The 23,681-nt window shown below is 42.1% G+C and overlaps 2 protein-coding genes across 2 annotated transcripts; one reads left to right on the forward strand and one right to left on the reverse strand.

The window, feature by feature from the left end:
- Positions 1-5,492: 5,492 nt before the first annotated feature.
- ogg1 (8-oxoguanine DNA glycosylase) lies at positions 5,493-8,758 on the reverse strand. Its single transcript, XM_047348812.1, has 8 exons — positions 8,674-8,758; positions 8,463-8,573; positions 8,056-8,372; positions 7,797-7,976; positions 6,360-6,538; positions 6,123-6,270; positions 5,997-6,046; positions 5,493-5,921 (listed from the first exon to the last, which is right to left on the reverse strand). The coding sequence occupies exons 2-8, from the start codon at positions 8,570-8,572 to the stop codon at positions 5,718-5,720; spliced, it is 1,188 nt and encodes a 395-aa protein (XP_047204768.1). The 5' UTR covers position 8,573; positions 8,674-8,758; the 3' UTR covers positions 5,493-5,717.
- A 1,031-nt stretch (positions 8,759-9,789) lies between these two features.
- Positions 9,790-22,859, forward strand: qars1 (glutaminyl-tRNA synthetase 1). Its single transcript, XM_047362488.1, has 23 exons — positions 9,790-9,979; positions 10,301-10,451; positions 10,571-10,680; positions 11,842-11,917; positions 11,998-12,062; positions 12,152-12,205; positions 12,360-12,423; positions 12,511-12,585; positions 12,961-13,046; positions 13,141-13,227; positions 13,319-13,418; positions 17,405-17,483; positions 17,570-17,809; positions 17,894-17,986; positions 18,086-18,223; positions 19,147-19,234; positions 19,309-19,455; positions 19,565-19,666; positions 19,755-19,847; positions 20,504-20,631; positions 20,724-20,790; positions 22,002-22,127; positions 22,310-22,859. Exons 1-23 carry the CDS (start codon positions 9,869-9,871, stop codon positions 22,358-22,360), a joined length of 2,331 nt encoding a protein of 776 aa, XP_047218444.1. The 5' UTR covers positions 9,790-9,868; the 3' UTR covers positions 22,361-22,859.
- The last annotated feature ends 822 nt before the right edge of the window (positions 22,860-23,681 follow it).

The following is a 23,681-nucleotide window of genomic DNA, read 5'->3' on the forward strand; positions in this document are numbered from 1 at the left end:
CTGTAGGTTTTCCCATTGATGTGCTATGTGTCCACCAAATTATCAAATAAAATAGGTTTGTTTTTTAAATGTTGATTTTTTTTCCCATCATTTCATCAGTATGTCCTCTATCGAGGCTGTGCCCCGTCTCTTTTGCCCATTGACCACGGTAGAGTGGACCCCCTTTAACTGGGGGGTCTTGTCTTTATTTGATGTATGTCCAAGGTTGTTTTACATCCTATTTTGACACTGTTGTATTTCCTTTTCAATCACATGGATAATATATTTTTTTATTTTGTTTATTGTACAAATATCTATCATTCTGTTTGTATTTATGGGAGGCTTATTCATGTCTGTGACAATTAAGTTTCAGATTTTGGTTTCAGTAGTAGTCTTTTCCCAACTTTTAAATCATTTTACATCTCTTAATTTACAACTCTTTAGCCGTTATTTTTTGTGTAGATAGGCCCGAGGCCTTTTCATTTCTTGGGCTGAAAAAGCTAATTTAAACTAATTGTTAAAGCAGCTCTCAGTTTTAACTGGTACAAACACAACCATCTTCCTGAAAAATATGAGCTATTGAGTCTTAATCCTAGGCTGAAAAGGAAGGACCCTTTCAGGTGGCGTATATTATTATCTTTCTTGACAAAATAAGCCTTTTTTATTCAGAAAAGCTTTGCTAGCGAACATCCACACACTTCACAGTCAGAACAGCTTGAGATCTGAAAGACCCACCCCAGCTCTGCGCTCTCAGTCTTTCACTTTGTGGTTTCCCTTCATCCTATGGAACAAAGCCCCCCCATTTCTGGGCCCCAATGAGACCTCCATGTGGGACTACCTCCCCTGTCCATCAGGCTGCCTCTGGAAGTGTTAAATTTCACCACATCTAAGGTGAACTGACACCGCTCCTAAAGTTTTGTCTGTCTTACTACTATATCAAACTGTCTGTCACTACTGTGGAATAATAGCATCAGTCTGTGTAAACAGAAGAAGGGAAAAAGAGACTGGTCTTTTTAGGGGCGGTATGAGATTACTGTTAGGTTTGTCACAAATCACTGATGAAATGTTTTTCTCAACAGGCCAACAATCGTGTATTAAATAGCAGTTACCTCTGGGCATTCAACATCACATTAGAAGCAATTTTGTTGTCTGAATGACTACATATGGCCAGAAAGACGTCTGGAAACAAAATGTCAGTTAGTACAGTTCATCTGTTTGTCCTTGAATGAAATCTAAAACTTTAATTGCAAAGACAAAAAAATAAAAAAATACCTAAAGTAAATTTTGAAACACTGTTGTGTTTTCTTTGCTAGAACTCATTTAAGAATAATTTAATAAAATGCATCAGACACCACACTGTTGCAAACCTGCAGCTCTCCCCAGTAAGCATATCTCAGGGAAACATTTTGCCCATTGCAAAATGAAAAATATGAAGTGTATGAGGTCATGTCCTCTGTAAAACCAGCAAGGAAATGTCTCATGACCAAGATAGGCACTGGGGAACAATTTAATAAGTTTAGACACAGCATTGAAAATAATGTATATTTTAAATTTATTATTTATAGTAGAAGAGTAGTCTTTAATGTCCTAAGTTTAGTTAATTCCAACTAAATAAATATAAACATGTAAATAAAAGAAATGAAAAATATAAAACAAAGAAGCTTGGGTAAAATGTTATTTCAGCAGGAAAACAAGATTTGTTTCTCTGACATTTAAAATAAACTTAAAAAATAAATAAACACTACGTTTGTCTTGTAGTGTTATAGAATTGATGATGCAATAAAGTGATAAAAAAGACCCTCTTAAAGATTAAAAGAACAGCTTTTATGTCAAACTACTGTATTTCTTTTACATTTAAACATAAAATGATTGCTACACATTGGGTCTTATTTTCAATCACATTCTCAAAGCATCCTAACCTTTTGGCTTCATGCTAACCTTAATAAATCTAAATAATAGGTTAAAAATAATTTGTGAAAGGGGAATTTTTGAATATGAGCCACTTTAAATTAGAACCTATCTCCAACACACTGTGAGTAACAGTTCTTCTACACCTTGAGGGCCACTTCCCATTCAAGCAGTTATGAACATCCTGAGTAGATGGAGATCTTTCATTTCCATGGAAGCTCATAACTGGAGTTCCTCCAAGTGTTTGAAGGAAGAAGTGACACTCTTGTTAGAGAAAGTAGGCACAGTAAGATGTTCTATTAACTGAACCACCCCTCAGGGTACAACACAAGCCGAGACACATCTTACATAAGGCACAGGCCGCTGTTGTTTTGCTCTTCTTTGTGCCTTCACCAACGTCACTGTTCCTACCTTCTGCACATGCCGACCTATACCCCATCTCTTTTTTTTTTTTTTTTCCTCCATAGTGACTCTGCCCTGAAGCTGAGCCACAGCTTCTGCCCAGCTGAAGAGGAGTAGGGATGAAAGCTGACTCACATTTTCATTAACTCACATGGCTACACTCTGCTCCACAAATAAAAATATCCCATGGATGTAAGACACATCCAATCACAGACGGAACAGCTACACACACACTAGGCCTCTACTCGCTTTAAGACACGTCAGGAAACATTTCACAAATTAGAGTCTGACAGCCTCTCCGCATGTAAAAGGCAAACCAAAATGTTGCTCTGTCATTCCTTCACAGGGAAAGTGATGCATCAAACCCCCTTGAAGACATGGTCATGCTGTCACCAGAGTCACAGCAGCCCTGAGCATTGACAGCAGATAACTGCTATAAAAAGATCAGCTGACACATTCTGAAAGAGCCTATAGATAAACATACAGACACTGTGGCACTCAGACAGACTGGTTTTTATGAGCCAACACACAGAAATACCACTCTGATCCAGGGATTGCTGTGAAGAAACACCCACTGCTTTGGCATCCTGCGGCCATCTCCATCATGCACTCAAACACCATGTATTGTTTTCATATGGTAAGTGATGAGCCAAGAGTCCTGGTAGAGACCAGTCCAAAGACATTTGGTCTAAAATTTATCCAAGAAGGCTAAACCACATGGTCCACTGTAATCCAAGAGATCAATGTGTGCTGCCATCTAGAGGCCAATTTTAGCAGGGACACTACACATTTTAGTTTCATTCTTTTCAAGGTCTGTTTCAACAACTTTCTGAATTTCAGTAAAAAACCTTAAATTAAGGTAAATTCAGTTTATTTATATAGTGCCAATTTACATGAAAACAATTAATCTAAGGAGCTTCACAAGACAAGGATGTCCAGTATATGTCCAAATATCTAGAAATACAGGGGTTGGACAATGAAACTGAAACACCTGTCATTTTAGTGTTGGAGGTTTCATGGCTAAATTGGACCAGCCTGGTAGCGTCTTCACTGATTGTACATTGCACCAGTAAGAGCAGAGTGTGAAGGTTCAATTAGCAGGGTAAGAGCACAGTTTGGCTCAAAATATTGAAATGCACACAACATTATGGGTGACATACCAGAGTTCAAAAGAGGACAAATTGTTGGTGCACGTCTTGCTGGCGCATCTGTGACCAAGACAGCAAGTCTTTGTGATGTATCAAGAGCCACGGTATCCAGGGTAATGTCAGCATACTGCCAAGAAGGACGAATCACATCCAACAGGATTAACTGTGGACGCAAGAGGAAGCTGTCTGAAAGGGATGTTCGGGTGCAAACCCGGATTGTATCCAAAAAACATAAAATCACGGCTGCCCAAATCACGGCAGAATTAAATGTGCACCTCAACTCTCCTGTTTCCACCAGAACTGTCCATCAGGAGCTCCACAGGGTCAATATACATGGCTGGGTTGCTATAGCCAAAACTTTGGTCACTCATGCCAATGCCAAACGTTGGTTTCAATGGTGCAAGGAGCACAAATCTTGGGCTGTGGACATTGTGAAACATGTATTGTTCTCTGATGAGTCCACCTTTACTGTGGCTCAGTAGGAAGAGTAGTCATCTTGCAATCAGAAGGTTGTGGGTTCGATTCCAGCTTCCTCCTGCCATATGTCGATGTGCCCCTGGGCAAGGCACTTAACCTCAAGTTGCCTACCGATCTGTGTATCGGTGTATGAATGTGTGAGTGCGATTGGGTGAATGTCGCTCTAGTGTAAAGCGCTTTGAGCAGTCTGTATGACTGGAAAAGCGCTATATAAGTTCAGTCCATTTACTGTTTTCCCCACATCCGGGAGAGTTACGGTGTGGAGAAGCCCCAAAGAAGCGTACCACCCAGACTGTTGCATGCCCAGAGTGAAGCATGTGGGTGGATCAGTGGTGGTTTGGGCTGCCATATCATGGCATTCCCTTGGCCCAATACTTGTGCTAGATAGGCCAAGGACTACCGAACCATTCTTGAGGACCATGTGCATCCAATGGTTCAAACATTGTATCCTGAAGGTGGTGCCGTGTATCAGGATGACAATGCACCAATACACACAGCAAGACTGGTGAAAGATTGGTTTGATGAACATGAAAGTGAAGTTGAACATCTCCCATGGCCTGCACAGTCACCAGATCTAAATATTATTGAGCCACTTTGGGGTGTTTTGGAGGAGCGAGACAGGAAACGTTTTCCTCCACCAGTATCACGTAGTGACCTGGCCACTTTCCTGCAAGAATGGCTTAAAATCCCTCTGACCACTGTGCAGGACTTGTATATGTCATTCCCAAGACGAATTGACGCTGTATTGGCCGCAAAAGGAGGCCCTACACCATACTAATAAATTATTGTGGTCTAAAACCAGGTGTTTCAGTTTCATTGTCCAACCCATGTATGTGTTCAAACCAATCCAATTTAACCCAATCATAGAGACAGATTCCAGCTGCATAAATCTCTACTCAGTGCTGGTTATAATACGATGCCGTCAGCCACTTCGCAAACCGCCACCCACCCATACTGAGTGAAGAGACTTCCAGGAACTCCCTCTTACAGGACGAGACTTCCAGCAGGACCAGGCTCAGTATGAGCAGCCATGTGCCATGACCGACTGAGGGTCAAAAGTACCAAAAGCAGAAGCCACAGAAAACACAGAAGCACTGATCCAGGAGTAGTTACCGGAAGGAAAAACTAAAAACAAACAGTAAATTATAAATTTAGACTTCTAAAAATCTGTGGTTTCTGCTGTGAACACACCAATTTACAGTGGAAGAGATCTGTAGACTATAATACCTTTACTATGTGGAAGTAAAAAAAAAAACTAAACAACTATCAGCTTCTACTGTAATTATTAAATCAGAAATATTATTTCACGATAATTTTTGTAATTTATTTCGATTTTTGAGGAATCACTACATTAGACAATATAATTACAATAAAATGAGCAATAAAGGCAGGAAATTCATATTTCCATATGTATCCAGATCTGGAAAATTATAAAAGCAATTATATATTTTCTTTTTTAACCCTTTCAGTACTCTGTAGAAACAGTTTAGTGCAGCATTAATTAGCTGTCATTTTAATGAGTTTGATGTTTTAATGGCCATAGTTTTGATATAAAAATTAAAATACAAGGGCTAATCATCATTTAAAAAAATATAACTATGTTTATTTTTTATCATGTGAAACACTCCACACTGTACCCTCTTTTTTTACAGTTCTGAACTGGTAGAAGAGCACAAGACAATTTTACAGTAAAATCCTGCTGATAAAAAAAAAAAGATGTGATAACAGTAAACCAATTTCCATTAAGTTTATAAACAGTAATTCCCATTCACTTTCATCTGATCAGATCAGAGATTTATTGACTCAAACCTCCTCTGTCTTGATGGACATCTTTGCCTTCTTCTGACGTTCTGACTTGGGTTTCTTCTTCTTTTCGTGTCCATCAAACTCTCTTTTTATTTTAAACTTCTTGCAGTTTCCTTCACACAGTTCTTTTTTCTTTGACTGCTTCAAATGTATCATTTCTTTGAGGTTCTGGAACTTCTTGAGGTCAGCACAGAATAAAACCTACAGCAGGGAGGCAGTGGTAACAGTGGGTCAACTTTAAAAATAACAGAAGCTTACTGGATGAATGGGACTTACCGAATGGGCCCAACCTGCATATGGTCCCCACAGCTCTCTGAAAAAATCTCCTGCAGAGAAAAAGATCATTAGATATTTTGTTCTTGTGGGAGGAGAACTTTTTCAACAAACTATATAGAAACTAACCAATATCTCTGTGAATTTTTTCTGTGAGGGTCTTTTGTCCATTGTCAGCAGTGTACTTATAGTCCCGCTTAGCAATCTGCCAAACATGTGTGTCGACGGGTACGGCCTCGGACTTATCCAGAGACATCAGACAAACACAGTCTGCCACCTACAACAAATACTCAGTATCTTAATATCTGCTCTTCAAGTTAATATCAACAAAATGTAAGAAGCCAAGATGTTTTTGTTCTGTTGTACTTTGGTGCCAACACCAGGGAGGGTCCGAAGAGCATCACGGGCCTCCAGATACAGGACGTTCCGTAAACCATCAAGCCACTGGAGCCCGTGTGTGTCCAGGATCTGTTTAGCACTCTGCTGAAGAAACCGAGCCCTGTAACCAAAGCCGAGATCCCTGAGACGTTGCTCTACACCTCTGTCTGCAGAGCAGAAGAACAGCATACATACAATGAGCAGGCCTCCTCTCTATAACAGACCATCTAGATGCTGAAAAGAACACTTTAAAATACTAAATGCGGGTAGACGCACAACATCTGACAAATGCATCACAATAAAACAACTAACAATGGCGTTTCATGAAAAATTAAGCATATTTCAACAGTTCCCTGCACAAGTGTTTACATCCCTTATACTTTTTCACATTTTGCCATGTTAGAAATAAAAATATGAAAAGTGTGGCAAGCATTTGTATTAATACCCTTCACTGCCATCACAGCTGCAAGCTTATTATTATATTGTTTTTTTTTGCGTCAGTAGAAGCCTTTATTTTTCATTTTTTGACAGTAGGTAGACAAGAAAGAGGGCAAAGAGAGGGGGAGACATTCAACAAAGGTTGATGGGTCCGGGACTCAAACTGGGACAGCCGCAAAGAGGACTACAGGCTCTGCACGTGGTCGCATGCTTAACCCCTACACCACTAGCACCACGCCCTTATTTTTTTCTCCAACATCTTCACACATTTAATGAATGAATATTTCACCGTTTTCTGTTTTGCAACATAAACTATATTGCTAAAAGTCACACCACCAAATCAATGAATTCTGGTGTAAAAAAATCACTTCCATGGCTGCAGGTGAATAAAGTTTTGGTGTGGAGACACTTGACTGGTCTGCACAGAGTCCAGAGGTAACCTTCTTGAACACTTTTGGGACAAAATAGAGCAGAGGCTTCAATTCTGGTTTTCTCATCTAACTATGAACACACTCCTAAACCTGATGTCTTGATGAAGATGTCTACAGAAAAGTTAAAGTTGCTATTGCTGGCAACGGAGGGCCCATCAACAAATTAGACCTTATACTCATACTCTTTCCATTTTCAAATTATACATTGAACAGTGCTCTATGCGATGTTAAAAGTTTGTGAAATTGCTTTATAAACTAATCCTACTTTAAACTTTACAGCTTTCTCCCTGACCTGTCTGCGGTATCCCATCCTGAAGCAGTTTGTTCTCTAATAGACCTCTGAGATTAAATTACACACTCATTTTTTTTTTATTAGTTTTGTGGCGCCTGAAGGCAATTGCTTTTTGGTTTTTAATACATGTTTTCTTAATGTTAAAATATAAAACAAAATTTTAAAGGGATGAAAAATATGTGCGGGGTATTAAGAGTCAACCCTGTAAAGTTGCGTTATGAATAAAAAATGGGCATGCAATGTCTTATACAAAGTTTCATGCACCTGCCAATGCGGAAAGTGTAGGGAAGTCATGGTAGGAGGTTTGATCCAGCTGGCAGAGAGGGGTACCCAGAGCCTGACACAATCTCTCCACCATGCCCTGAATACGAGAGATGTGGTTGTTGGAGGTGCAAATGAAGGAAAACAGGCATTCTGTGGGGTCCTGACGCAGCATTCGCACACCTGCAGAAACACCAAGCAATACATTTAGCCTCGATTCACTGTGATGCAGTGATGTACATACATGAACAAACACGCTGACCTGTAAAGATGTCTGCAATTTGCTTGAAGTGACAGTCTGCGGCACCCCACTCCCTGTATAGATCCCCCAACTTCACACGCAGCTGGAAGTAGTCTCTCAGCATCTCTGCTTCCACCTCAGCGTCCTGTTGGGCAGTGGCAGATTGTGTCTCCTCCTCATCTATCTTCTGAGAGTCTTTCTTCTGGTCTCTGTTTTCTCCACCAGCTCCACCCTCGTTTTTATAGACGTAGTACCAAAGGGTGTCTTCTGTTTGAGTCAATGTCCACACACGCCCCCTAATGACCCCAGTCCAATGCCCCTCCGCAGTTTCTCTCCAGCTGTGGATCAATGAAACGAGGCTTAATTTAAAAACAGCATGGACAACAACTTCCGATGTATCAGGGTATGAGCTATCTGTAAACCCTCACCGGAAAGTTTGTCCACAAGCAAGGGTGAGATCCAGTCGCAGCTCTGACTTTGCGCACTCCAAAGATTTCCATATTTTGGCCCCAGAAGAGAACACCGCATGTCTGGCCATCCTTGTTTGGAGATAAAATGTGTTTACTGACCGATTAAACGTTGTGAAACCAAATTGATCTGACGGCGTGTAACAAACATAAAATTAATAAGTCAATTTACGTAAAGCGACATAGTGGATCCACTCCTTAAACATCAGCCGGCGAAGGCCCCGACTAGAAGATCTGACCAGTCTCATGGGAGGAGTTTTCATCTTAAATGGAGGGCAAAGCAGGTGGAAAAACGTGTCAACTTTAATCTTCGAAGACCACATACCGACGAGTTAAAGAATAAAAAGGCATAAGATTATAATCACCAGTAGTTTTCTAGTCCTCTTTTTGCTGGAAAAACAGCCGAGGTGTTTTTTTTTTTTCATGGATCAGACTTGTTTGTCCTTAAACTTGTTGAGTTCCTCAAACCATTCATACACCACGTTTGCTTTGTGGCGGATGGCCGTTACCTGGTGAAAGAGGCCTCAACCATCAGGGAATACAGTTTTCACTAAGATTAGTCTTTATGTATGCAGCCCCATATAAAACAAACTGTAATGCACTGTGTATTCTGACAACTTTGTGTAAGAACTAGCATTGCCTTCTTCAACAATGTGAGCTACAGCAGCATATCCATTGGATCAGACCACAGAGGCAAGCCTTCGCTCCTCATACATTTGAACCAGTATGCTGAGCTAAACCTTTCATGCTTTTCTTGCTAAAGATGACATGTTATTTACAGTAAAATACTGAACAAAGCCGTGATGGTGCACAAGTTCTTTGTAAATGTACAATTAAAAGCAGATAATTCTACCCACTGAGCACCTGTTTCCTCGCCGGCTGGTAAATGGAGCGGACCCAGCTGGAGGAGCCTTAAAAACTTTCTCAGAGTTAACATTAAAATGAAGTACAACAAAGACGTTACCCCGGGATAGAAATATTCACACGTTTTAAAGTCAATGTTTTTTAATGAGCACTTTTATGTTATTAAAATGATCTTAGTAAAAATAAAATTAGATTATGTTTTAAATTTCTTCTTCATAACCCAAAGTGACAGACCTATCAATCTGATGCAACATTACTCTAATTCTGGAAGCCCCCCCTCTCTCCTTCGTCTTTATGTCAACAAACAGCTGATTGGTTAACAGGTTGAGACCTCAAACAAAGCGCATTCCTTATTGGTTAATTGTATTTGTAGGGTGCATGTCTTATTGGCTACTATTCCAAGTTTTGCTTGCGTCAGACAGGAAATCGCTCTTTCGCTCTTCCTCTGTGGAGACGGTGCGTGGCGGCGTTGTCTGTGCGGTTCCGACTTCTAAAGTGGACTAATGGCCGATATTTTGAAACTTTTCACTTCGATTGGGCTCAGCGAGCAGAAAGCGAAGGAAACACAGAAAAATGAAGCTCTGAGTTCTGCACTGACGGAGGCGGTTATTAAGGTAGGAGCTCGTCGGTACAGCTGGGAAATGTCACTGACACTGGTGTTCAGACCAGTTCAGACCAACCGCTTTACTCATTTCGAAACTAACCATAAGCTGTAAACATCAACCCTGGATACTACTTTAACGTTATTTATTTTTTCTTCATGCGTAGCATAATTTAAACCCCTATTTTCCACATTCCCATAGTTGTTTGAAGCCTCAATCTTATTTCGGCTGCTTGTTTTAACTATAGCAGAGTTTCAAGGAGAAAACCAACACATGTATTTAATTTTTTGCTGTTCATTATTTGCTGTTCTTGTTTTAATCTGGTTTCAACAGGCGCAGCGTATCAATGGGACATCAGGAGTGGACAAAGCCATGGGCACTTTGCTGTACAGCATGGCTTCTCGTCTTAAAGACAACAAACGCCTGGCTCTTCTCTCAGACTGCATTGCTCAGAGGAAAATCTGCACTGAGCTGCAGCTGGCAGGTAATTTCACATTTTCTTACATGTTTTGATTTTTGGGTTGCAAAACATAAAGATTAACTTGAGGTTCATGTTGTTTGTTTTCACACTGATGTTCTGCTACGTTTCTATATGTTTTGCAGCTGCTTTAGACTTTGTCAAAAGTCATCCTAATGATCCCATCAGTCAGAAAGAGTTTGATGAAGCATGTGGTGTAGATGTGGTCATAACACCGGAACAGATTGAGGATGCAGTAAGTGCGTGATCTTCCACTGATCTCAAAAGTTTAGCGCCTCACAAATACAATCATATATTTGAGCTTTTCTTACATATGTGACTTTACACCCACGACCTTTTGTGTATTCTGGGCCTTTGTGTTGAGCCCTATTTATTCTGATACCTCTTTAATAAATTTAGTGCAATCCTTTACCACCAGAGGTGATCTAATTAGTAGTGTGTAATTGAATCAACTGAGACTGGGGTGAATGAGAGTCAATGAAAGGATTTTAGATTATTAGTTCTAAAAGAAGTAGAAATAGCGCTGGTTGTCTGGACAAAAAAAAAAAAAATCATCACAGATTTCTTTTTCAGAATTCAACAGTTTGGCTAATTATCACAATAAAGTTTATGAATTACCATCAGTGCAGAACCTTTAACCAATACAGTCTGAAAGAACTACTTAAAATAAATGTTCTCTATAATCAATAAAATTTATGTTAAAGAATTGCCATAAATTGATTACACAATTGCCTGAAGCATTGTGGGACATTATGCATTACAAGTAAACTAATAAATAAATACACATTCTTACCTAGCAACTCAAAAGCCAACTCTTCTCCACTAAAATTGATAAAGAAATAGTGGCTCCACATCTATTGTCTTATCAAATTTTAAAGCCTATCTTTATCAATTTCTGTTCCTCAATAAAATATTGTTGTTTTATTGCCCGGCAGTAGATCAAAGCTTATCAGTGTATTAGAATAGCCTAGTTAAAGTCCAGCTGAGAATATGTGGTAAGAAATTTAATGTCCACAGACACTTGCCATCCAACCTGACTCGGTCCGAGCTGATTTCCAAAAAGGACAAACGCTTTAATCTCTAGATTTGCAAAGCTGGAAGAGACATACCCAGGAAAACCTGAAGCTGTAACTGCAGCAAAAAGTCATTTTAAAGTGTTGTGACTTAGGGGGACTGAATACAAATGCATGAAACACTTTTCAGATTTTTAAAACCATGTATCTTTTTATTACTACTTTTTGTTGCTCTATCACATGAAAACCCCATTAAATACATTGAGGTTTGTGTTTGCTGCGTGAAAAACATTGAGAGGTATGAATACTTTTGCATAGCAGGGTAAATCTCTGACTATGTTTACCAGTCATGGTGTGTTGAGTGACAGTGGGATGTCGTGCAGGTTGAGTTCGTCGTCAAGAAGCACAAGGAGCAGCTGTTAAAGGAGAGGTACCGCTTCAACATGGGGCTGCTAATGGGTATGATCTCACATTTGAGTAAACTCATCACCGCCATAGAAGCCAAACAAACAGACCGAATGTTTTTGTGTTGATTGAAGGTGAAGCTCGCTCAGCGTTAAAATGGGCCGATGGGAAGGTGGTCAAAAATGAAGTGGATGTGCAGGTATGCATGGAAATGGAGCATTGCAAACAGAAGTGGTTTTAATTAAGTACCAACAGGTGACATTACAAGCTGCGTCTCTGGTCTTAAAGGTTCTGCACCTGTTGGGACCCAAGACAGAAGCAGAGCTGGAGAAAAAACCTAAGGTAAGAGAGCCATGACAATTTAAAGAAGGGGTTTGAACAATTAAAGCCTACGTAAAACTGCTCTCACCCAGTTGTGCTTTAAACCCTGAGCTGGCTTCTAGAAAGCTTTACTGTTTCTGTGTAATCACTGCATCCTCAATGCTTTATTATGCAGGCACCGAAAGCAAAGGCGGCAGAGAACGACGTGAAGACGAAGAAAGAGGAGGTGACGGTGAATGGTAAGCTGCTGCAAAGCAGACAATGTGCATTGAACCTTTTTGTATTTGAGTGTAGTTATTGTTTTTTTTTTTCATTTGTTTATTAAGGTGCTACAAACCTTGTGGAGGGAAGGTCTCTAATGGAACAACTCAGAGGAGAGGCACTGAAGTTTCATAAAGCAGGTGAGAAGAAAACTCTTAAACAGTTTGGTGAAGTAGCAATTTGTTGTCCTTGTATACCTCAACAATAGTCCCCAACGTTAGCATTAGTGAAACGTTTGTCGCTTTTTCACAGGCTGTAACTCTGTTCATTTGTTTTATTAGTCTAGGCACATCACAATAAATGATTTCACTTCATTTGATCGATAATTATTGATCATCTGCAACCTTTTGCACTGCAAAGTTTGATCCTGTTGCACATTCGCACATTATATTTCTTAGAAATCAGTCAAATGTCTCTGGTGCATTAAGGTATTTTTCCTTTATGTTGGTAACATTTAGAGATGTAGCACAGGGTCATTTACTTACAGCTTGACCTTCCACTGTTGGCATTCACAGGAGAAAACTATAAAACTGAGGGTTATGTTGTCACCCCGAAAACAATGGAGCTCCTGAAGAAGCACACGGAGATCACTGGTGGACAGGTAAAGACTTTAAAAAGTTCACATATCAACATGCAATGAAAAGTGTACATATTAAATGATCTGTATTAATGAGTATTTGCTCCAACTGCTTCAGATCCGTACCCGTTTTCCACCTGAACCTAATGGCATCCTTCACATTGGGCACGCCAAAGCCATTAATTTTAACTTTGGTTACGCCAAGGTACATGGCTATTTGTCCCGTTTTCCTACTTTAAAATCATTTCCTTATCTGCTGTGCAGCAGTTTTCTCTGAATGTGAACTCTTTCTACAGGCAAACAATGGAATTTGTTTCCTGAGGTATGATGACACCAATCCTGAGAAGGAGGAGGAGAAGTACTTCACTGCCATCAAGGACATGGTGGAGTGGCTGGGTGCGTTTCATTGACTCTATCTGATTATAGTGTGGGTACGCCACATATAGCAGGATTCCTACAGTCTGGAGAGGTTTAGAATGTGATTTCAGTACTTTCCAGGTCTAGATAAATATGGTAAAAGTGTATGGAAAAGCATTGGAATTCCCAGACTTTATTCACTATCCCGTTGTGTCTAGATGTCGTCCTTGCTTCCTTGTGTTCTTAGGCCCACCCCACCCCTGGGGTGCAATTTCTTTTAATGACCTCTCGTACTCATCCGGTCCCGGATGGTCTTCCGCTTTATCCGGGACCGGGTCGCGGGGGCACCAGACTCGGCAGAGAGGCCCACACGTCCCTCTCTCCAGACACCTCCTCCAGCTCCTCCGGGGGAGCCCAAGGCGTTCCCAGGCCAGCTGAGAGACATAGTCCTTCCAGCGTGTCCTGAGCCATCCCCTGGGCCTCCTCCCGGTGGGACGTGCCTGGAACACCTCCCGAGGAAGGCGTCCAGGAGGCATCCGGTATAGATGCCCGAGCCACCTCAACTGGCTCCTCTTGATGTGGAGCAGCAGCGGCTCTACTCCAAGCCTCTCCCGGATGGCCGAGCTCCTCACCCATCTCTAAGGGAGTGCCCGGCCACCCTACGGAGGAAGCTCATTTCAGCTGCATGTATCCGGGATCTCGTTCTTTCGGTCATGACCCAAAGTTCATGGCCATAGGTGAGGGTAGGAACGTAGACCGACCAGTAAATCGAGAGCTTCGCTTTTCGGCTCAGCTCTCTCTTCACCACAACGGACCGGAACAATGTTCCCATTACTGCGGCAGCCGCACCGATCCGTCTGTCGATCTCCCGCTCCATTCTTCGCTCACTCGTGTCTAACCCCGAGTCCCCAGCTTCTGTTTCCACCAGGGAATGCATGACGGCAGGATTGAGGAGACCCTCGAAGTACTCCTTCCATCGCCTGATAATGTCCTCAGTTGAGGTCACCCCCACTGTAAACAGTGTTAGCGAAGCACTGCTTCCCCCTCCTGAGGCGCCGGACGGTTGCCAAAATCGCTACGAGGCCAACCGGTAGTCCTTCTCCATGGCCTCACCGAACTCCTCCCAGGTCCGGGTTTTTGCCTCTGCCACAGCCCGGGCCGCAGCACGCTTGGCTTCACGGTACCCGTCAACCGCCTCAGGAGTCCCACAAGCCAACCACTGCCGATAGGACTCCTTCTTTAGTTTGATCCTAAATGCCGCCGCGACAGGCACCGCAGACCTTACGGCTGCAGCTACGGGCAGCAGCATTGACAATAGATGCAGAGAACATGGTCCACTCGGACTCTATTTCTCCAACATCCACCGGAATCTGGTCGAAGCTCTCCCGGAGGTGGGAGTTGAATACATCCCTGGCCGAGGGCTCCACCAGACATTCCCAGCAGACCCTCACTATGCGTTTGGGCCTGCCAAGTCTGTCCGGCTTTCTCCTCCCCCAGCGGATCCAACTCACCACCAGGTGGTGATCAGTGGACAGCTCAGCCCCTCTCTTCACCCGAGTGTCCAAAACATGCGGCCAAAGGTCTGATGATACGACAACAAAGTCGATCATTGACCTCCTGCCTAGGGTGTCCTGGTGCCAAGTGCACTGATGGACACCCTTATGTTTGAACATGGTGTTCATTATGGACAAACCGTGACTAGCACAGAAGTCCAATAACAAAGCACCACTTAGATTCAGATCGGGGAGGCCATTCCTCCCGATCACGCCTCTCCAGGTGTCACTGTCGTTTCCCATGTGGGCGTTGAAGTCCCCCAGCAGAAGAATGGAGTCCCCGAAATGACAGTCAGGGACCTGTCCCCAACCCGAAGGTGCAGGGATGCGACCCTCTCATCCACTGGGGTAAACCCCAGCACGAGACGGCTGAGCTGGGGGGCAACAAGCAAACCCACCCCAGCCCGCCGCCTCTCCCCGTGGGCCACTCCAGAGTAGAAGAGAGTCCAACCCCTCTTGAGGAGATGGGTTCCAGACCCCAAGCTGTGCGTGGAAGTGAGCCCGACTATTTCTAGTCGATATCTCTCGGCCTCCCGCACAAGCTCAGGCTCCTTCCCCCCGAGCGAGGTGACATTCCACGTCCCTAGAGCCAGCCTAAGCATCTGAGATCGGGCCGCCGAGGTCTCCACCTTCGTTTGCCGCCCAATCCTCTTTGCACCGGTCCCTCACAGTTCCCCTTGCAAGTGGTGGGCCCACTGGGGGTGGCCTTGCGTCTCTCCTTCGGGCTTGGCACGGCGGGGTCCTGCGAGGAGCAACCCAGCCACCAGGCGCTCTCTGACGGGTCACGACCCCCGGCCTGGTTCCAGGGTGGGACACCAGCTCCACCATACTGGGCGACATCACGTGCCTCGATTGTATAGTCCTCATGAGGTTGTCTTGAACTGCTCTTTGTCTGACCCGTCACCTAGAGCCTGTTTGCCATGGGAGACCCTACCAGGGGCATTTAGTCCCCAGACAACATAGCCTCTAGGATCATTCGGGCACTCAAACCCCTCTACCACTTTAAGGTGGTGGTTCAAGGAGGGGCCTTTTAATGACCTGTCATCTAATAATAAGAATAATACCATGAGGTACTAATTCAATCAAAGTGTAAATCTAATCTATATCAAACTAATTTACTGATTTACAAAAAGATAAACATAAACAAACAAACTAACAAATGGAGAACAAATAACTTTTTCTACTAAGAATAGAAGAGTTAATGTCTGAAATAACGAACGTCCAGCAATCTTATTATTTGGAGCTTTCTGGACAAAGCTTTTACTCCAACTCTGATTTTTATCTACATCAAGATCAACAGAGTAACTCAGAATACTTTTATTATTAAATGTCAGAATGGAAACATCAGTTATTCGATCTCTGCATCTCAGGCTCTCAGGAAGCAGGCTGAAAAAAGAGGCTGAATCCTCATTTCTCTCTGTCGAAGGAACCCATAGAACTGACCTGAGTTACTCTGAAGAACAGGAAGGAGGCAGAGTTCTGTCTAGTATAGGTTTGGACGCTTGAATGGATGAGTCTTTGGATCCCAACCAGGACAGAGCATCAGTTTAATGGCAGATATGGTGGAAAAAAGGCTTGATTGCCGGGTTTAGCTGCAGGAGTAGAAAAAGAATGGGAGAAGGTCTCTTAGGAGTTACACAGAAAAAGTCTCTTCTCTCATAATAACCCTTGAGTTACACCCTCAACTAACACTTTCCTACAAGGCCTCTGAAAATCGTTTAAAATCCTTAAACCACAGAGATATCTCCTAATAATAGTGAGGCATAAAAAATCTAAATCATTCAATAATTCTTTAAAAAGTGTGACAGGATCAAGATGAATAAGTAAAACTACAACTAATTATTTCTTGGATTTGTGAGATTGACACAAAGAAACTCAGATGTTGGGCTCGGAGTCACCCTATAAGGTCCTGGCTTTCGTTCTTTAAGGATAAGAATTATTCTGATTCAGACTGAGATACTGGAGACAAAACTATATGCAAGACCTGAAGGGGTAAAAGTAAACTAGGTGAAACGTCACATCCTGAGGGTTGTATAGGTTACATGTCCCACTTCCCTCTGCTTTCCTCCTTCATCCTTTTCTTCCTTGAGCTATTTCTTCCTGCCTTTGTTGTGTCCTTCTTTCTGTCCTTCACTCCTTGTCCTTCCTTCCTGACTACACAACCTTTCTTCTCCCCATCCCATCTTCATCCCTTCCCTCCATCCTTCCGTTTTCCCTTCTGTCCTTCCTTCCATGTGTGCTTTTACTAACCTTACTTGCATCCTGGTTTGCAACCTTGCTTCCTCCTTCCTTGTCTTTCTGTCCTTCCTGCTGTCCATAAGTTTGTCGTTTTTCCAGGTTCCACACTTAAAGCATAACCCCCGTCACCTATGCATTTTACAGTTGATGTGAAGGACTCAGAGCAGAAGTCTGGAAAAGCATGAAAAATGTGTAGAAACCCTGAGTACTTATCAGTACAGCTGTATCACACAGGTTACACACCGTACGACATTACACACGCATCGGACAACTTCCAGAAACTCTACGACCTTGCTGTGGATCTGATCCGCAGGTAAGACGAGGTTGACAGCGTACATGATGTGCTTACTTGAAAAGATGGTCGAATTAATGATGGCTTATTTAATTCTCTGTGTGCAGGGGTCATGCATATGTGTGCCACCAGAAGGTTGAGGAGCTGAAAGGCCACAACGTTCCTCCATCTCCATGGAGGGACCGGCCTACTGAAGAGTCTCTGGTGTTGTTTGAGAGGATGAAGAAGGGCATATTTGCAGAGGGAGAGGCTACGCTCAGGATGAAGATGGTCATGGAGGATGGGAAGATGGATCCTGTAGCATATCGAATCAAATACACACCTCATCACCGAACAGGAGATGAATGGTAAGAAAACATAAGCTCTTTCAGTATTTATTTCTTTACCCTTATTTTAGTTATTTAATTTTCCTATTTATTTTTTCTTTTCAGGTGCATCTACCCCACTTATGACTACACCCACTGTCTGTGTGACTCCATTGAAAACATCACACATTCACTGTGTACCAAAGAGTTTCAAGCCAGGTATATACAGGTCTTTGATGTTTATGTGACTGCGTTTTGGCTTTGCTTTGAAGGCAGCTGTCTGATTAGGTTTTTCTGCTTTTTGATGAATGTTTTTAGGCGTTCATCATATTACTGGCTGTGTAACGCTCTGGATGTGTACTGCCCCGTTCAGTGGGAATATGGCCGCTTGAACCTCACCTACACCGTGGTGTCGAAGAGGAAAATCATCAAACTTGTTGAAACAGGCGTTGTCAGGTGATGAGACATATCTTTATTTATGCTAGGATTAATTTATGTTTTCATTCAGCTTAATATACGGTCTGGAATTAGATGTCAGTTATTCCAGGTCTGGATGAGTATTAAAAAAGTATTTCCCTTATCATATCTATACGTCAATCCTTCTGTCCATCAGTTTTTTCGTCTTTTTGTCCTTCTGCTTAGTAGTATTTGTTGTGCTTCTGTCCATCTGTTTATCTTTCCCTATTCATCTGTCCAGCTACTATCTTTCTGCTTTCCGTTCATCTGTTTTCCTGTTGTTTTTTCTGTCCTTCCATCCATCAGTTTATCCCTGTCAATTTTTCCCACTGTTACAGAATCAGACTATATTACTCTGCAGAGAACATTTGTCCACAAAAGTTGGAGTATTCATATTTGCTGCGTTCTGGTTTCTGTGTCTCGCCTTAAATAGAGATGCCTTGAATATGTGTCATAAACATCTACATCGAACTTACGCTTCTTTATGTCACATAACCGTCTCAGTCTAATACTTTAGACTGAGACAACATTTCTAAAGTGCATGCTTTACAATCATTTCATGAAACATTTTAGAAAGGAGAGAAGCTATGACAGGATGAGCTATCTTAAAGGTTTTTTTTAGCTGTTGGCTTGCCTTTTTAAAAAGTTCCTAAGAAAAATGTCTTTATTTTCATTATATAGGATATACTATACATAACAAAATGTCTCAATAAAAGTCTGCTGAATATTTAATTGGTTGAACTATTTAGGACTTTATGAGGCTCACAAGAATATTTAAAGTCACTTGAGGGTGTTCTGGACCAGTACGGCTAACTCTGTATGACGCTCCTTATATTTGGTGCTTAACTTGTTGATCTAAAAGGCTTGTGTGTGATTTTAAGCCCACATACATCATGTTAAACTTGTTTTTCTTCTGTTTGCAGAGACTGGGACGACCCTAGACTCTTCACTCTGACTGCTTTGAGGAGAAGAGGTTTCCCCCCTGAGGCCATCAACAACTTCTGTGCACGGGTATGCAGAATGGAGGGATTCTTGATCTGCTGCATAGAGCAACAAGGACCTAAATATGATTGCCTGTATTGCAGGTTGGGGTAACAGTCTCCCAGACAACAACAGAGCCCCATCTGCTGGAGTCATGTGTGAGAGACGTGCTGAATGACACCGCTCCTCGAGCTATGGCTGTGCTGGAGCCCCTCAAAGTCACCATAACAAACCTCCCCAAGGACACAAAGGTTTCTGCTATACATTACCTTCAAAGAAAGAACAACACGTTAAAGATTTATAAATTCAAATAAATGTAACCTCATTAAATCATCCAACTGCTGTCGTCTTCTCTCACAGATGGATGTAAGGGTACCAAACTTTCCTGCCAATGAGGACAAAGGCACTCACACTATTCCATTTACACGCACCATCTTCATTGAACAGAGCGACTTCAGAGAGGTTAGAAAGATATAAACCAAAATCAGACCCCCAACAATTTTCTGTTCATTGTGGAAGTCCTGCATTGTGGGTTTTTTGGTTTTTGCAGGTGATGGAGAAAGGCTACAAGCGTCTGACTCCAGAACAGCCTGTAGGTCTGAGACATGCTGGGTATGTCATCTCTGTCCAAAAAGTCATTAAGGTAATTGTCAAAGTTTTATTTTATTAAAATGTATTATTATACAAAGTTAAAGTTAAAAGCTTCAAGTATGTGTTTACAGTCATTTCTTTTTTAAATCACAGGTTTCTCAAAAGAAAAGCAATAGATTTATGAGTCTGTTTTAAATTACATTTTATCTTTTGGAATCTGTAGAAAATAAAAACATTGAATCAAAATAATTTTAAAGGTTAAACTGATTTTTGGGGAAAGAAATTGGTAAGAATTCGTTAAACCAGCCACAGGGCAAATGGGAGGCTGCAGGGATTATGGTGGTTTTCCTGAAAGTAATTGCCAAAGAAGCATACAATGAAATGGGTGTAATTGAAATAAAACCCTTCAAGATAAGAGGTCTTTATTATGATCAGTGGCATGGAATAATGACATACAAGACACAGTTTGGCTCAGCAAAGTATAAGTTAATCCTAAAATGAAACAGTTTGCTATAAAATAAAATAAAAACAATTAAACACAAGAATGTTTACAAATAGTTCTGATTATTACATGTGTTTTTACCAATATTGTTAGCTCCCAAGACTGTTCAGTTCAAGCTTTTGGAAAAAGAGTTAAAACACCAGATGGGAATGAAATGTTGCTTAATAAGTTGTCTGATTGAAAATTTGTTCCTCTCTCATTCTCAGGACTCTCAGGGTAAAGTGGTGGAGCTGGAAGTGACCTGCTGCAGCTCAGAGACCGCAGAGAAACCAAAGGCCTTTATCCACTGGGTCAGCCAGCCGCTGGTGTGTGAAGTGCGTCTCTATGAAAGACTGTAAGTCAAAAACCACAACTGCCTTCCACAGCTAACAGTACTGTACTGTACTTTAAAACTAAAATAACCGAAGTGTCTCACCGGTTCTGTAGCTTCCTGCACAAGCATCCAGAGGATCCATCTGAAGTGCCCAATGGCTTCTTGAGTGACATCAACCCTGTAAGTGCCTGTAGATAGCTGCAGCAGAAGAATGAGCCTGCAAAACGTATTCATGGCCCTTTTAACTTGTCCATATTTTTGCACAGCCACACTATATATTATTATGGGTTTTATTTGATACATCACACAAAGTAGTGCAAAGATGGTAAGTGTGGTGTGCATCTGGTGCAATGAACTGACTTAACCACATAATTAGCAACCAGTCTACCCATGTGTGACTTAATCTCAGTATAAAGCTGTTGTGTGAAGGTTCAGAGGTTTGTTGGCGAACACCACTAAACAAACGGCATCGTGACGACCAAGGATTACAACGGACATGTCAGAAAAAAACCCAACGAAAGCATCTTCAGTTTAAAAAACAACATCTCGCAGAGCTTTATTCAATCCATCTTCTGAAAATGAAGGTTGGGGCACAACTGTAAACCTACTATGGCTGATCACCTTTTGACAGGACAGCTGTTTGTTTTGCACTCCACAAATCAGGCCTTTATGAAAGACTGGCAATAGGAAAGCTATTGTTGAGGAAAAAAATCCATGAAAAGTCCTGTTTAAAGTGTGCTTTAAGTCATGTAGGGGACATGGCAGACATGTGGAAGAAGTTGGTCTGATCAGATAAGATCAGGGTTTAATTATTTGGCCTACATGCAGAATGCTACTGCACATCACCCTTAACACACCATACCCACATTGACACAAGGTGGTGGCAGCATCATGCTGTGAGGATGATTTTCCTTAGCTGGGACAGGGAGGGGTATGGTAAGAGCTTTTGGAGGATGCAAAAGGCTTGAAACTGGACCTCCAGCAGGACAGTGACATTAAACACACAGCCAGAGAAAGCCCAGACGTAAATCCAATTGAGACTCTGTGGTAAGACTTGAAAATTGATGTTCACAGATGCTCTCCCTTCAGTGTGACTCAGCTTGTGCTATTTTGTAAAGATTTGCGTCCCAAGCTATGAAAAGATTTGCAGCTCCAATAACCTAGAACAGTGGTTCTACAAGGCCTTGATTCAGGGAGGCCGAATGGAAACACGTGGCATAAATGTGCACCATTCTGCGTTGCTCTTTCACCTTTAAATCCCAGTGAAATTCAGCAAATGTGCTTGTAACAAGATGTGATGTAAAAACATTCAAGGGGTATGAATACTTTAGCGTTACAGTAATATGCATCAGTGGGTTTACTGTCTTATTTCCTCATATTTTGTCCTTCAGAACTCCCTGCAAGTGATCAGCAGTGCCTTAGTGGATATCTCAGTGAAGGCAGCAAACGTTTTGGATAAATGGCAGTTTGAGAGAGTTGGTTACTTCTCCCTGGACCCAGACAGCACGACCGACCAGGTACAGAAATTTCAGATCAGTTTTGAATTCATTTTGAAGCGCTAGCAGCTATTTATAAAAGTATTTTTCAAGCAATTTCAACTGGAGAGATGGTTAGATGCATCTAACCTGGGTCTGGAATGAATACTTGCACCATTCAGTGGTGACCCTTGTTGTGATATATATATTTTTTTGTATTTCAGCTTGTTTTTAACAGGACTGTCACACTCAAAGAAGACCCCGGGAAGATCTGATCGACACACAGACGAGCTGAACTTACTCCTTCCCTTGAGCCTCCAGATACTCGACCACTATGTTTGCTTCACTTATTGTGTAACATCAGCAAGGACACAGACAACTCTGGCTGAGACTGCTTTAAATTATATGCCTTTTTATTGTTGCCTGCAGCGCTCCTCATGTGTGGAGTTGTCTGATGTGATCAGTTCATGACAGAAACAGCAAACTCTTTACCGGTCAGTGTTAGGAGACCCCTCAGGTTTGGGTTTCCTGTTTTTGCTGCAGTAGTGATTTCCTGTTATGCGGGTACCTGTTTTTGGAATGTAAGCAGCTTTGATTTAAATGAAATAAAAAAAAGACGACAAATTTATATGACTGAGCTGGTTTTACATAGAGGGGATGTTCTCAAATGCCATATTTCACTCTCTGAGGTGGGGCCAACCCACCTCCTGTTTTTAAGAATAACAGCGGTCCTTTGGAAAGCAAATAATAAAAATAATATGGTAAAAAAATAAACTGTCTGTGCTAATGATTAAGTGAGCACATTTTTACATCCATCGAAATAATCAGTTCCTACCCTCACCTATGGCCATGAACTTTGGGTCATGACCGAAAGAACGAGATCACGGATACAAGCGGCTGAAATGAGCTTCCTCCGTAGGGTGGCCGGGCACTCCCTTAGAGATAGGGTGAGGAGCTCGGCCATCCGGGAGGAGCTCGGAGTAGAGCCGCTGCTCCTCCACATCGAGAGGAGCCAGTTGAGGTGGCTCGGGAGGTGTTCCAGGCACGTCCCACCGGGAGGAGGCCCAGGGGACGGCCCAGGACACGCTGGAGGGACTATGTCTCTCGGCTGGCCTGGGAACGCCTTGGGCTCAACCTGGAGGAGCTAGAGGAGGTGTCTGGAGAGAGGGACGTCTGGGCGTCTCTGCTGAGTCTGCTGCCCCCGCGACCCGGTCCTGGATAAGCGGAAGACGACGAACGAACGAACGAAATAATCAGTAATTCAGTTTTTTGGTTATTCATGAACTGTTTTAACTGATGGTGCTTGAATATTCATATTTATCAAAAGATGGCACATATTTGTTTACAAACCAATTGAAAATGAAAAAGTGGGTTACATTTTCTTCTAGAATCTCATTGGTCCCACATGAAATTAAATAGTGCGCAGAATTTGCAGTCTTTTTAATATAGAATATATCATAACCTTTCAGAGTATAGCAGTCATAGAAAGGCCTTTAAGGCTTCTGTGTACTTACCTTTTCTAAACTGATTTGTTATTGGGTGACAAAAATGTTCTTGAAGGTGAGTTGTTATGCTGTGAAAAGGTTACAGATTTAT

This window comes from Girardinichthys multiradiatus, chromosome 1, assembly GCF_021462225.1.
Source record: "Girardinichthys multiradiatus isolate DD_20200921_A chromosome 1, DD_fGirMul_XY1, whole genome shotgun sequence".
In the NCBI taxonomy this organism is placed as follows: Eukaryota; Metazoa; Chordata; class Actinopteri; order Cyprinodontiformes; family Goodeidae; genus Girardinichthys; species Girardinichthys multiradiatus.

Excerpts from the sequence above, each read along its gene's own strand:
- qars1 (XM_047362488.1), top strand. The coding sequence starts at position 9,869 with ATGGCCGATATTTTGAAACTTTTCACTTCGATTGGGCTCAGCGAGCAG. Across the intron at positions 10,452-10,570 it reads CACTGAGCTGCAGCTGGCAG|CTGCTTTAGACTTTGTCAAA; the intron begins GTAATTTCACAT and ends TATGTTTTGCAG. Across the intron at positions 11,918-11,997 it reads CAACATGGGGCTGCTAATGG|GTGAAGCTCGCTCAGCGTTA; the intron begins GTATGATCTCAC and ends TGTTGATTGAAG.
- ogg1 (XM_047348812.1), bottom strand. The coding sequence starts at position 8,572 with ATGGCCAGACATGCGGTGTTCTCTTCTGGGGCCAAAATATGGAAATCT. Across the intron at positions 8,373-8,462 it reads GCTTGTGGACAAACTTTCCG|CTGGAGAGAAACTGCGGAGG; the intron begins GTGAGGGTTTAC and ends ATTGATCCACAG. Across the intron at positions 6,271-6,359 it reads TCCCTGGTGTTGGCACCAAA|GTGGCAGACTGTGTTTGTCT; the intron begins GTACAACAGAAC and ends TATTTGTTGTAG.